Source organism: Leguminivora glycinivorella, chromosome 2, assembly GCF_023078275.1.
Source record: "Leguminivora glycinivorella isolate SPB_JAAS2020 chromosome 2, LegGlyc_1.1, whole genome shotgun sequence".
Lineage (NCBI taxonomy): Eukaryota > Metazoa > Arthropoda > Insecta > Lepidoptera > Tortricidae > Leguminivora > Leguminivora glycinivorella.
Genome location: NC_062972.1, coordinates 31,026,305 through 31,041,196, shown reverse-complemented (window position 1 = coordinate 31,041,196; position 14,892 = coordinate 31,026,305). Strand labels below are relative to the sequence as shown.

At 37.3% G+C, this 14,892-nt stretch overlaps 1 protein-coding gene across 2 annotated transcripts in view; it reads right to left on the bottom strand.

The window, feature by feature from the left end:
* The window catches only part of LOC125234653 (leucine-rich repeat-containing protein 15), a 222,547-nt gene that overhangs the window by 17,269 nt on the left and 190,386 nt on the right, over nt 1–14,892 (bottom strand). The window contains exons 9-12 of one of the 2 annotated variants that reach the window (XM_048140998.1): nt 13,908–14,224; nt 12,155–12,357; nt 10,754–10,906; nt 10,155–10,404 (exon numbers count right to left, since the gene is read on the bottom strand). In XM_048140998.1, coding sequence (XP_047996955.1) covers nt 10,155–10,404; nt 10,754–10,906; nt 12,155–12,357; nt 13,908–14,224 — 923 coding nt within the window. Of the gene's footprint in view, nt 1–9,375; nt 10,405–10,753; nt 10,907–12,154; nt 12,358–13,907; nt 14,225–14,892 lie in introns of those variants that run through there. The other variant, XM_048140991.1, reaches the window with a different exon arrangement.

The window sequence follows — 14,892 nt, the reverse complement described above, 5'->3', positions numbered from 1 at the left end:
TTATTTTACATAATTTCTATATTTATATACATAATTTATGACTATGTTTACTAATCGAAAATAAATACATGGAGATCTTTTTATGCAGGCGAGTTGAGTAGACAATCGACATTTGATAAGGACTGACCTATGGACGTCTGGATTTAAATCGGGAAGTGGGTTTTACTTGCCTTATCGTGCGTGGGATTTTGCGTGTTGCGTTCAAAGGAATTGGTTAATTATTATTTTTAACAGGAGTTTGACGTGTCTGTCTGTCTATCTGTTTGTGTGTTTGTCTGTCTGTAGCATCGTAGCTCCCGAACCAATGAACCGATTTAGATTGTTTTTGTTTAAAAGCTGAATTAGTCGCAGTGTCCTTAGCCATGTTTCATGGAAATCGGTTTACTATGTTGCGGTCGGGGTTTTTCAAAATTTAAATTTTGTGGTTACTTTATTATTCAATTAAAGGTATATCAGAAAAAAATGTTACTTGTACGTTTTAAATTAAAAGGTACCAGGTATTTTCGATTGTCGATAAGGTTGATTTAAAATGAAAGTTTATGGACATAGCGCCGTACTGACAAACAAAAAACGCCCTTTTGATTAAAAACGACACATTCAATAACTTCTTATAGTTACAATATAATACTATAATTAATAATGAGTTTACAGTATTATTTCACGATGACCACAAGGATTTTACTTTAAACGAAGAAACTGTATGAGGCTATTTACGGCGTGGAAACATAACATCACAATTTATTACTTTATATATTTCTATTGAATTGTAACTATCCGTCTAATTCAAATCAAAGTACCTAGAATGTTGCTTGGTAAAAGCAACATTCCAGAACTCGCATCATTCTCCTTGCGTTATCCCGGCATTTGCCACGGCTCATGGGAGCCTGGAGACAGCTTTGACAACTAATCCCAAGATTTGGCGTAGGCACTAGTTTTTACGAAGGCGACTGCCATCTGACCTTCCAACCCGAAGGGTAAACTAGACCTTATTGGAATTAGTCCGGTTTCCTCACGATGTTTTCCTTCGCCGAAAAGCGACAGGCAAATATTCAATGACATTTCGCACATACATTCCGAAAGATTCATTGGTGCGAGCCGGGGTTCGAACCCGCGACCTCTGGAACGAAAGTCGCACGTACTTACCGCTAGGCTACCGGCGCTTCTAGAACTCTATTTTATAAATTCATTGCAACACAGTATGCATAATGTCTAGGGGCCAGGGAAACCCATACCGCAGCATTACGCAAAAGCGTCAGGTTTTCCTTAACGAACCCGAGAACTCATTTTAAACTATCACAGATGCGACGCGTTACTATGAATCTTAAGTGTTTCGGGCGTACTTATTCTGATGCGGCCAGCGATATCAATTTGAAAGCAAAATCAAAGCAATAATTTGTCGAGAATGCAATCAGTTGATCACGAAGCACACAGATACTTATAAAGTTGGAATTAACTTATAAGAATTAAAGTACGATTAAAACACGCATAGCTGATTTAGGAAGAGAAAACGGCCAGGCTGAACTGGAACTGGGTACGTAGCCGAATGGCACAAACGCTCACGAAACGAAACGCTCGTAGGTATCTCTATCGCTCTTGCGTATTGGCGCGACAGAGCCAGACTACCTTTTGCGGCGTTTCGTTTCGTATCGCGTCGCAGAAATGCCATTCGGCTACGGCACCAGGCCCCGTAGCCGAATGGCATTTCTCCGACGCCAAACGAAAGCGATACGCCGCTGGCTCTGTCGCGCCAATACGCAAGCGCGATAGAGATAGATATCTACTAGCGCTTCGTTTCGTAAGCGTTTCGTGAGCGATTGTGCCATTCGGCTAGCCACCCTGGGCAGATAACGTCTGCTGCATGCGTGACGGCTCAGCCACGACATTGGGCTAAGCGCGACAGCGGTGAGCGGCGACCATAATTGGAGCGAGACACAGCGATGGGACTTTTCATTCGCATGTATGGCTGCCGCTCACCGCTCTCGCCAATGTCGTGGCTGGGCCCTCAGGATTCCGACAAAGAAGCGGGGACGTGGCAGGCCTAGGCGATGATGGCGAGACGATTTGGACACCTTTATGACTGGCCGGAAAAAACACAACAGAGAGAGTTGTGGAAATCAAGAGGAGAGGCCTTTACCCAGCAGTGAGATACTATAACGAGCTACAAAAGTATTATGTCAAGCTACTCATAGAAGTTCAGTATCCCTGTAAGGGCATTTATTTGTGTGATGAGCACAGATATTTGTTCCTGGGGATGTTTTCTATGTATATAAGCATTTGTATATTATGTAACCTTGCCTGCTTACCTGAGTAGCCGCAACACAAGCCTCCTTGAGCTTACCGTGGGACTCAGTCAATCTATGTAAGAATGTCCTATAATATATTTATTTATTTATATTTAACGTTCTATATTCCAAAAATCATCAAAATTGGTGTAGGAATTTAGCCCTACTAATACTAGCCTAGCTTAGGTGGAAAGACAGATTAATAGATTCTAAACTAAATGCATCAACACATTAGGCTTGTGTAGGACATGTACTAATAGTACAAAAGACACGATTCCCTGCACTGTACTAGACCGAACGACTCCCAAATGATTCTGCTCTCTAGGACATTTAGTACACTCACACACGCGCAATAGAATGGGAGCGAAAGGAGCAAAGAGCCGAGGAGTGACAATGACAGCAAAGCGATCCGTGTGATCCGACCGCAACCGAACTAAAACCGACTGACTCGGACCGAGAGCGCGCGAAAACAGCCGATCAGCTCTCGGCTAGTACGAGCGAGCGATACTGTACGCCATATGCACAATTTGTCTCTCGCTCTCTCGGTGTACTACTGTCCTAAATGTCCTAAAAGAACGAACTAGTACACTTCGGAGATCGTACTAGTTGGGAGCGATCTTTTCAGTGAACGAGCAGGCACAACTCTACAACACATTGCTGCAGAATACGCCTTAGATGCATATATTACGCCGCATTATTCATCAAATAAACAAGTTTTGGTTGGTAATAAGAATAAAGCAGTATAAATGTTAAACTTTCAAGTTGCTCGATGCGTTTTCTTTATATTACGACTTAATGTTAAAAAATCAAGAATACATACCTAAACAACATTTTGAGGACCATAAGTATTTTAGCTAAAAGGTGAAAGGGAATTTTAAGAATAAGAAAATACAAAAACAAATTTTAAAATCTGTTATTATTTAATAAAAAAATGCAACTCATAAATTATTATTTACAACAAACCTTAACTAATTAAAGCAAAACCAAACTTTATTTTTTTTACACTGGCGATATGGCAATGTTAAATTACAATTTATAATACGGGCGATTTTATTTAAGTGCACCCACATCACTTTTTTCTCTACACAGAATCACAAAATGTTCTTGCTTTCCGTATATTTTTTCATATAAGCCGTATATTTTTCCCAAGCTGCAGAGATAACTGATCCCCAGCAAGAAATCTACACGTTGTAAAAGTTCGTAATAAATAATAACAGAATGGAATAGAATCTTGTGATACAGAGTAGAAGAGACATAACGGGTTTTGGGTGCGGGATTTCGTGTACAACTAGGTTTATTCGCAAAATCCTATCCATTCCTACCCATTTATACCCAATTACGTGTTTTAATGGTAGTAAGCTCCAATCTTGCTTTGAAATACTGATTTAAACTTTCACGATTTTTACACTTAGGTACTTAAAATTGTAAACGGAACTTGATCGCGTAGGTATAACATAACTAACCTGCGACGTTTTAAGGATGTTATTTTTAAGTTGTACTTAGAAATGTTTAAAAAACTACTTTATAGATTTTACCTATTGTTTGGCTAGTTTAACAGATTCTCGCACCCAAACCCGGATGTAAATATAAATATACAAAATTTTCAAACGCAAAAAAGTGTGATACACAATTTTAAATAGCGAAAATAATTCTTAAGCTTATTCCAACGAATGTTAAAGAATTTATTAATAACAGGTAGATTACGTTTCAACGGGCAGGGCAATAATCCCAGTTATTACGAAAATATTTATAGCGAAAAATATCGTTAATATTTTGGGAAAGTTTAACCGATCCACGGCATTATTTCAGCGATTCAGTTAAAAGGTAGTTACAAATAATAATTGGCATGATACAAATATTTCTCATCTTTATGAAATATTCTGTGAATTTCACATTTCAGCAGTCTTTGTAAGAAATATTTATCTTATTTTATAATAAGTTTATGTACTTTTCTTATGTAAGTACTTATATATTATTGTTTTTAAATAGTACTTTTTAAATAGAATCGTAACGCAAGTGTGTTTTAAATAAAATACCACTTAAACGTTATATTTATAGGTATGTATTATACATAGTTTACTTTTGTATGTATTTTCAATTAGAGGCCGAATTAAAGGCACGGCTGCCTCGTCCGAGGCACGTTTACATAGCACATTTGCCGCGCGGGAAAATTGCCTCGCGACGTGCCTTGCTCTGTATGGACCCGGCTATTTATGTATGTTTCTTAAGAAGTTCACTCGCCAAATATATTTGTAGGTATTTTTTTTTCTATTTTGCCATTGGTCAGTTTGCCACGCTGCCACTCTCAATAATCAAGCGTAGCCTCCCAATTAACTAGTAGGTACAGCTTAAATCTTCACAGAAGACATAGTTTTAGTTATAATTAGTACAAGAAACCTTACGACTATTAGACTTTTATAATCAGTCAAATAATACAATAAAAAGCCCTTAAAACTTTTAAATAAAAAAAACCTTCGACAAAATGTAATGAACGAATCGATAATTGTGTAAAACAAATCCAAAAACCACCATTTTTAAATAAATACTAAAATAACACATCAAAATCAACTCATCCATTTCAGAGACTGGACTCTCATATAGGATTCAGAATATCTTTTTTTTGCTTCGAGGTATGTGGTATTTTTTTCAAAGTTGTCCAACCCACTTTTTTGTCACATGGGTATTTTTTACGCGATTCATACTCAAAATCGCAATGTCTTTCGATCCTGAGGAGAAAAAAAATATCCCAAGCCTTCCATAAATTTTTGAAACTTTCCACTCCGTTACCTCCATACAAAATGTATGAAAAAATGGTAACGAATGGGAAAAAACCTAGGGACACTTTTTTTCTCCTATTACGATTGAAAAAGTTCGCGATTTAGAGTGGAAACCACATAAAAAAATTCCAAATCCAAAAAAAGTGGGGGGGACAACTTAAAAAAATTGGCCCGTGAAAAAAAAATCTGCTCGTTTTTATTCCTATCTCTAAATGAACGATACATTCAAGGAAAAAGGGACCTTAAAAGGGAGATAAAAATTATGTAATTTTATGTTACCGCTATAAGGTTTCTTTAAACGAGAGACGTCACAATCGTAGGTAATGAATGTTTTAAGAGCTTTTTAGGTTAAGTCGCAACACACCAATTATTTCCACACATATTTCTGCCCCTGATGTGTGTCAAACTTAACATCAATTAATTAATTACAATTTAAGAATTTGTTAAATTATACATAAAATCAAATGTTAGACATCACATTATGCTATTGTTAAGTATACAGTCATTACATGTGTATGTACATTTATTAAATTAGTACTAAGTAATTATTTTTTTATTATTTTACAAATATTTGATATGACGCTATATACTAGGTACGAGTATTTTTTTCTCCCTGAAGACGTCAAATTTTAAGAATATGATATTGATTTGATTTTTCCTAGTTATATTTAATTTCACCAGAACCTACTACTGTATGGATGTATTCTTAACTAGATTCACTGATATATATTTATATCGAAACCATATCATATTTTTAAAATTTATACATATAGTTATTAAAAAAAATATAAAGCAATACCTAGTGAAAGTATAATTATAAAATAATTATATTTTTCTCGTAATTGCAATTATTTATTTAAGGTAAGTCTGCCAATAAATTGCGTAATAGGTTCTTAAGAGGTATAAAATGATTAGATAAACAATGTTTACCTACTGAGAATTCTTCCGAGAAACCTGATATGAATACATAAACAACATACTTTAATTATAGTTAAATGTCAAGATCTCTTCGGGCTAATAAAATATATTCTAGAGAATTAGTATATCTTAAATAATGTTTGCTGAAATACTCGTAAATAGTACTTATTTAAATATTTTGAGACCAGCAGGCCGATTTTTGAGTCTCACGCGTTCGAATTCAGAAAATTGCCACTGAAAATAATAAGCAAGTCACCGTTTTCAACCGGTATTTTAGTGACAAAATCCCGAATGCGAGATTCCAAAATCGCCCTCCAGGCCTAGAGAAAAATCAAACTCATAGTTTAGCACCTTCATCTACAATTCACAGTGACTCAGGTCCACTTGGCAACTACATCGCCCTCCTTACGTTACCCCCACATTTGCCACGACACGGCTCATGGGAGCCTGGCGTCCACTTTGACAACTAAACTCAAGATTTGGCGTAGACACTAGTTTTACGAAAGCGACTGCCATCTGACCTTCCAACCCGCAGGGTAACTAGATCTTATTAGGATTAGTCCGATTTCCTCACGATGTTTTCCTTCACCGAAAAGCGACTGGGAAATATCAAATGCAACTACATAATCTTAATAATAGCAATAGGCCCCAGTTTTTTCAGTTTCAACTAAAGCGACTACTAAAGTGTTTTTGTATTTTGAATTAACTATTAGATATGTACCTACTAGAACTACTTTTTCTGTATTTTCCTCTGTGATACAAAAATTTGCCATATTTACAGTCAATATAAAAATAAAGTATTTAGTGTTTTACAAGCCACTACGAATTTCAGATACACATTTACAAGTAACGACAACAGTTAAAATATATTTTACAGCCCATTCTCCAAACTCGAGCACCTGATACACTTAAACACACAATAAAAGCATCTTACTTTTATAACTCGGTCTTTGTATAATGTTTGTACTTTCAGCTTCAGAAACTAAAGTATTGTGCACTATATAAATAACGTCTGTTCTTGTTCTTTCCAGTTGTTCTGGTTGTTTTTGAGAGTCAAACGTCATAAGCAGCAAAAACTCTTGGATCCGTAAAATCTTTATAAGTAGCTAAGTGACAGATTCGAGTACTAGCTCTGAATATCAGTGTTTCTTCAAACAAAACAAAAAAAAAACAAATTTTGATCAATCTGATCCATGTCATACTTAGTTTAGTTTTAATCTATGTATTTCATTTAACAGTGCACTTGACTTTATATGATCGGCCGCAGCCCAACAGTCAAACGTCTTACATCGACATTACGAATCCCCTTCACCTTTAATTACCTTTTGGACGCTTCAGCCACAGTATAATAAAGAGTACTATCGTATACAGTATGGCCACTTCCGCTCCCCGCTGAAAGCGCCGCCCACCCCCGCTCGGTTACCTCGCAGTTACCGCCTGTCAAAAACGCGACCAGTCGACCTGTCATATTTCACTCATACAAGCATAGTACGCGTTCACCTACACGAGCTTAGAATGTGTGCTAGGAACGCGCCTCTTTCATATATTTGATCGCCAGTGTCCGAGATGTGCTTCAGCCCTACGCGTTGCTCCAACTTGCGTTGGCCTTTAGACACTGTTACCTTAAGTTGGACGTCTATTAAAGTTTTGTCAGTGCGTAAAATTAATCATTTCAAAATTTCAAACAAGTATTCGTATTTTTTAGACTCTACATAATATATAACACGATTATCAGTCGACTTTTGGTTTGTCGAACCGATTTGGCTACAGAGATTGGAATAACGTCTTGTTGAAAGTTGAAGTCGTTTCTGTTTCCATTACAGTGCACCGAAAACTGCAGCATGAATTCGACATGAAACGTCAAAATTAGTTGGACAGGTGATTAATTTTAAATTCAGTTATTGATAATTGAAATTATGTAGCGGTATCACAAAATCAATGTCATGAGCTCTTTCAAATTTAAACCCTCTTCTTCATAAAAAAGTTACGGAACTCATTAGTTAAAATGTGTTTTGTTCCTTTCTGTCAAGCTGACATATGTTTTTGCGAGAAAGGGATTAATAGTTATTTGTTATACAAGGGGGCAAAGTTGTATTTTAACGCCGAGTGTGGAATTGAAAAACGAGCAAGTGAAAGGATTCTATAGTTGAACCACGAGCGAAGCGAGTGGTTCGAGAATAGAATCCTGAACTTGCGAGTTTTTTAACACATGAGAAGTAAAATACATTTTCTCAAACATGCAATGAAATATTGTCTTTACGTTCCTTAAAATGGGCTGGGAAGTATCGCTTTTTGGGCGCAACAACTCGAGAGGACTGTAAAGGGATTTCATATTATTTTTTAGGCCTAGGCCTGCAAAGTAACTTTTTTTTATAAAATATTGTCCTTTAGAGCATTTTTTTTTATTTCATTGTATGTTTGAGAAAAGCACTATACATGCCTCGGCGTGAAAACGGATTCCCGGCCTCGTATCCCTATCCGGCCTCGCTCGCACGCTCGCTCGGCCGTATATACCCACTTGGCCGGAAATCCTCATTTTCCCGGCCTCTGATGTAATGTACTATTGCACCCGAGTGTAACACAAAACTTTTCCCCTCACTGTAGCGAGGAAACTACAACGCAAAAAATGCGTTTATCACTGCTTCCAGTAGTTCCACAGGTGGTAAATCATCTTTATTACTAGATTCACCTACTTTTATCAACTTTAAAGCTGTTAATTTGACTTTATTCAAGGTCAAATTACTTTACCCACTAGTGGATAAAATGCGTTTTTACCCGCTGGTATTAAAGGACAAAACACGTGTTTCCGAGCTAGCGAGGGGAAAACAGTTTTTTATCTAATCAGTTCAGTAACTTTTTTAAGAATAAAGGGGTAGTTTTCAAGAGCCTTTGAAAGACAAACTTGCTACGTGGTCTGTGACTGTATTGTACGAAAAACACGAAGGACAGATTACAATAATTATTTGTTATACAAGGGGGCAAAGTTGTATTTTAACGCCGAGTGTGGAATTGAGAAACGAGCAAGTGAAGGGATTCTATAGTTGAACCACGAGCGAAGCGAGTGGTTCGAGAATAGAATCCTGAACTTGCGAGTTCTTTTAACACACGAGAAGTAAAATACATTTGCACCCGAGTGTAACACAAAACTTTTCCCCTCACTATAGCGAGGAAACTACAACGCAAAAAATGCGTTTATCACTGCTTCCAGTAGTTCCAAAGGTGGTAAATCATCTTTATTACTAGATTCACCTACTTTTATCAGTTTTAAAGCAGTTAATTTGACTTTATTCAAGGTCAAATTACTTTAGCCACTAGTGGATAAAATGCGTTTTTACCCGCTGGTATTAAAGGACAAAACACGTGTTTCCGAGCTAGTGAGGGGAAAAAATACATAATGAGGGAAAAACGTAAACTTTCATATGAAGATATCGTCATATTTGGCAACTGCAAACTCCCAGATAGCAAATATTTACACGTACTTTGCAAGTTATTTACACGACCGGCTTACACGTGTCGACTTTATTTCCAGATTTAATAGTTTTTCAAATTGAGTTTCTAAGAAAAACCTATTCTGACCTAGGCCAGTCGCCGAATGGCATTTCTGCGACGCGAAACGAAATCGAAACACCGCAGAGAGGTGGTCTGGCTCTGTCGCGCCAATACGCAAGAGCGATAGAGATAGATAGCTACAAAAGAGATATTTTCATGAGCGTTTCGTGAGCGTTTGTGCATTCGGCTACGCACACAGTGCTTAGCAATTTAAACCTATTCATCTGCTATTGAACCATAACAAAAATACAATAACATAACTGTTTATACATTTGTCACGATTTTGTTTTGTAAACAGACTCAACAAAAGATTTTTAACAAGTTTGAAAGTTTACACCTTAGAAGTAGCAGTCAACATCACATAATTAGACCTAGGACTCTCCTCCGGCACAGGCTCCGGCCTAAAACATCTGTGAGGCTCAAACTGAGCCGGTTTCTTCAGCATCTTCCTAACAAACCATACTAACCCTACCACAATCACCATCAACCCTAACGCTACTCCAACCAACGCCAAATTCAGACTTTTAAACGTCGCCTTCATCTCTAAAGACCCTGACTCCAACACCTGAGGCACTATACAGATGGATCGACTTTCATCTGTTTTGTATTTCGATAAAGTTGCACACACCTCATAAGGTCCTCTCAAGAATCCTTCCATGGAAATTTCTAGAGTTGGCTGGCAAGGAGTGTCTTTCTGAGCTACTAAGGAACCTCTGGAGAGTACAGCTAAGACTACGTAGCAGTTGTGGAGTCTTGTGGTTGAGGAGAGTCTCTGTGAGCGTGGGAGGGTGAACGGGCGAGGAGTAGGCAGGCCCATCATTGATATGACGACTGTGAGGAGTCCGTCGCTGGTAACATTGGAGCGAACTTCGGTTACCCTGTAAGACAGTTATTATTTGAGATTTATTTACTGAAATGAACACAAGAAATGATTGCTCTATACAAGGCAGGTTCTTAGTCTAAAGCAGATCAGGTTTCTCAAACACACCCAAAGGAGAATGGGCTATTTGTCCCATGAATGTATACTTATGAAACATGGCTCGTTTAAAAGGGCTTGGATGCAGAATTTCCTCACAATATTGTCCTTCATTGAAAAGTCCCGCTGATTGGATCAGAGTATGATGGAACCAAACACTGTGCATACAACAGTTTTACAGTTTCGTGATTTGAAAAGCTGTTCTTTTTACTGGGGATCATGTTAATATAGGATAATTCTGATGTAGCTACCTCAAGTTATCCCTGGTGACAGGAAGCGTGACAGGCACTGGTACAGGGGTGACAAAGGGGGCCCGTTCTCGGACCACCTGTGGAGCTCCGCAGCCGAGAACGAGAGACAGGGGGGCGTCATTGTTGTCCATTTCTTCTAGAGCTATGCAGAACCTGGGGTGAAAGAGGACATAGACTTATTATCAGCATAATTTCACATTTTATTGCGTTGTTTATCCTTAATACTCATTACTCAAGATCATGGATTGTCAGGATCATGGCATCTACTGTTTTATCTTTGACAGGGTGAATCACAAAGCAGATAGAGATATTTGGAGAAGCGCGTATCTGGTCTGACCAGGGAGTCGTGCTTCAACTTCTGGGACATATAACATACAGTTTCCGTTTTCCATTTAATTTTAGCCTATCTATATAAAATTGCAAAGTGTTTTGATCGCTGAAACGTGTTATGGTATTATCGATACGGTAACGATTACGTTTTGTAAATCTCACATTTAATTGAAAAAGACGTAAAACTTGTTAATTATATGTACGTGTCCTTAAAAAAGTAGAATACTTTCTTTCCTAAAAGTGTGTTTTTAATATTTCTTAACATATTATGTTTCTTTAACACAAATCCTGTTTCGTGTTCGTCTACATATTCAACTTGTGTTAAATTGTATTTTTCCCCAATGACACGTGCAGTAGGACTCATAAACAGGTAATTGTATGACCACAATTCGATTATTTTATTAAGTACCTAAATGAATCATAATAAAACAGGAAAACACTCCTTGTCTTACTTTTCTTCGACTTGACATGTTTTTGATTGAAAAGTACAAGTAGTTAATTTATACTATATTCTGACGTTTACACACCAAACGGAATATTTATCTGATGATAATTATTATTTGTAACCATTTAGTTGTAGCTCCATCTATTGTATGAATATGCATTTAATAATCATTAAAACATAAATATTTATCTTAGTACGCAGCTAAGATAGGTCACTTCTTGAACCAGTCCACATACTAAGTATGATGATAGCGATGAAGATAGCCTATAGGCCGATTTCGACTAGTGCGACTAAGACAATTAATAAACTTTTTTAATAATTTAACTGAACAATTTTTTAATAATTGAACTAAATAATTGAACACCGTAGGTATCACAATAGTACATTACGATACAAGTGCGTAAAAAAGGAAGTTCGAAACGAGTGGCGATAAATTAAAACACGACCGCAGGAAGTGTTTTAAATCGACACGAGTTACGAATTTCCTTTTCGCACGTGTATCGTACGACGTTTTTCAGTACAGATGGCCATTCGAAGTTTCGATCTGGCATATAATGAACCACTTCTCGCACTAGTGCGTAAAAAAACACCATCTGTACTGAAAATAAAATAGTTTAATAACTCACGTATACTGATCCACAGGGTCAATCTTCAGTCCCCGCAACACGACATTAGCAGGCGCGGCTCTGTGGCACGCGACCTGCTTCGGTAGACCTCCTCCTCTCGCCACTGTGACCCCGGTACACCTGAACCGGTGAGTCGACGGCGGGTCTACGGACCAGGAGAGGTAGACCTCTGCGTCATCGAACCAGGCGTCGAGGAGAGAGACCTGGTTGAAATGTTTACATTGCATTGTGATCAAAATTTTTCAATGTGTTAGGTAAAGATATAGGTCATATTGAAAACTGTTACAGCACAGCCAACTTTGACATTGAGAAAAACGTTGAGATTCGGCGTTTATTTCTCTTTTTGACCAGTGTATTTTACTTTTTCAGTTTTTTCTTTGTAGTAAAACTTGTTCAACATAACCTCTGAAAGTATGGTAATAGAAAAAAAATCGTGGGTATGATCAAAGACCTATATAACTCCATCTAGACGGATAAAGTCTAAGAAAAAAAACGTACCTCAGTACCATATAGATAAAGTAGTGGTGACCTAGATGGCGTTACACCTTTGGGGTAGGCTCAGCTAGATGGCGCTAATATTAAAATTTGACATTTTAAAACATATCAAGCTCAGAATATGGGCCAAATTGTCAAAACTGAGGTTCAAAAGTTTTAAGCCTGTGTGGAGAGATGGCAGTCTATGCACTGTGATTACACATTTTGCTTTGACAGTAACGCTCTTTAATACTCGATCCTCTTTGGTATGATAAAAGGTATAGATTTTGACTGAATCTCAAGGTCGAATCTTACAAAGGTTTAATAACCTAAAGTGACAGGGTGTCATAATTGTCATTTATAATTTTTATAAACGTCTATAATCTTTAACTATCTTAGATTTAATTTAAAAAAATATATAAGAAAATAAAAGAATGATACCAGTATCTACTGAAAAACACTCGAAAAGCTTTCGATCTTTTTGTACAATTTGAACAAAACTGTATTCCCCAATCACATAGGACGAACCTTTCTTATAGATACATAGTATAAGTAAATACTTGCATACAGTACATAAATATGATAATGACCAATTCTTCAGCGTTTATGTCGCTGTTACAGACTAATAAAATAATAATGATTTTAATTCAACTCCAAGTCTAAATATTTTTAGAAGACATGACGTCCAAATAAATAACTTACGACAAATTAAACTATTTATAAGTAAATAGAAATTTGACGGTATAATAACTAATTATAACTTAAAGCTAAAAATAAACTTAACCAAATAAATTAATTCTCAATGTTCGAATAGATTTCACTGAAATGGAAAATTGAATTTATCGCTGCACGAAATTTGCAAAGCTAATAAATGATGCCAAATCAATGAAGAATCATTTGGACAGGCTTAACAAAATGTGACCATAATAGGAATATCAAATATAATTCTATTCATCATACATATTTAATGCTAAGTACAGATTTGCTACCGATCTATGTTATATTGGTTAATTATTACCAATATTTGCTTCAATTTTTTAATAGTTAAATATTTATTTTTTGAACTAATGAAATGAAAACTAAATCGATTTGATCCTATTTCAAACTTCATTGTGTCAATATAGACTTATATTGACCGGGGATATAAACCGTGATTACCTTTTTTCATTTTTGTCGAATTCCCGATATAATCAATCGGTCAATATAAGCCTAATGAAAAAACCGTGAATCATTCAAAACTTTCTTCATTATGTCAAGTTTAAATCACTATAATACTCACCTTAGCCGTTGAAATCGCTAAATCTTCCTCCGCCGGCACGCCCATTTCATCATCATACATATCATCATCCAGCCCCTTATCTCCATACTCATCTTTATCATCAACACTATTCACAATCTTATAATCCACTTCGATCTTCTCAACATGTTCGAAGTCGTCACACAACTTGTTCTTAGACAGTCGGGATATGAGCGCGCCTTCTAAATGCGGCGGAGTGGTGCATACGGCCGCGCTTTTGTCAGCTTGGGAAAGATTTTTCGCCTCGCGTAACCAACGGGCGTAACCGGCCATTAGACAATCGCAGTTCAGTGGATTATCTGTGGAAGAATTTATAGCAGTTTTTAAGTTTGCAAGTTTGATAATAGGATAAGTGCATAGGTCGTTAGGGAGCTCCAGTGTTGGTGTCTTAGTTCTTAATGATTTTTTGCATCTGCAAATGAAGTTAATTTAAGGTGATTGCAAACTTAAAATTCCTGGAGCAGCATTACTGTTACAGTCTTGCAATGCGACATTACTGCCGACTTGACATCAGTATTTCAGTAAACGTCAAAATGGATATTCCTGCATGAATTTTTGATCGGTAGAACACATATGTAGCTTGAACTGAAACTTTCACTTACCTTTGATAGTGAGCCTAGCCTAGCCTATGATGGAGATGTCGTTGTCTCTGTCACTCACTATCCACCAGCAATAGCGCCATCTCCGTCACTCACCTTCCATAGTGAGCCTAGCGAGCTGAGGGTGCTGCGCCAGCGCGCCGTCGTCGATGATGGAGATGCTGTTGTCTCTGTCACTCACTATCCACCAGCAATAGCGCCATCGCCGTCATTCACCTTCGATAGTGAGCCTAGCGAGCTGAGGGAGCTGCGCCAGCGCGCCGTCGTCGATGATGGAGATGGTGTTGTCTCTGTCACTAACTATCCACCAGCAATAGCGCCATCTCTGTCACTCACCTTCGATAGTGAGCCTAGCGAGCTGAGGGTGC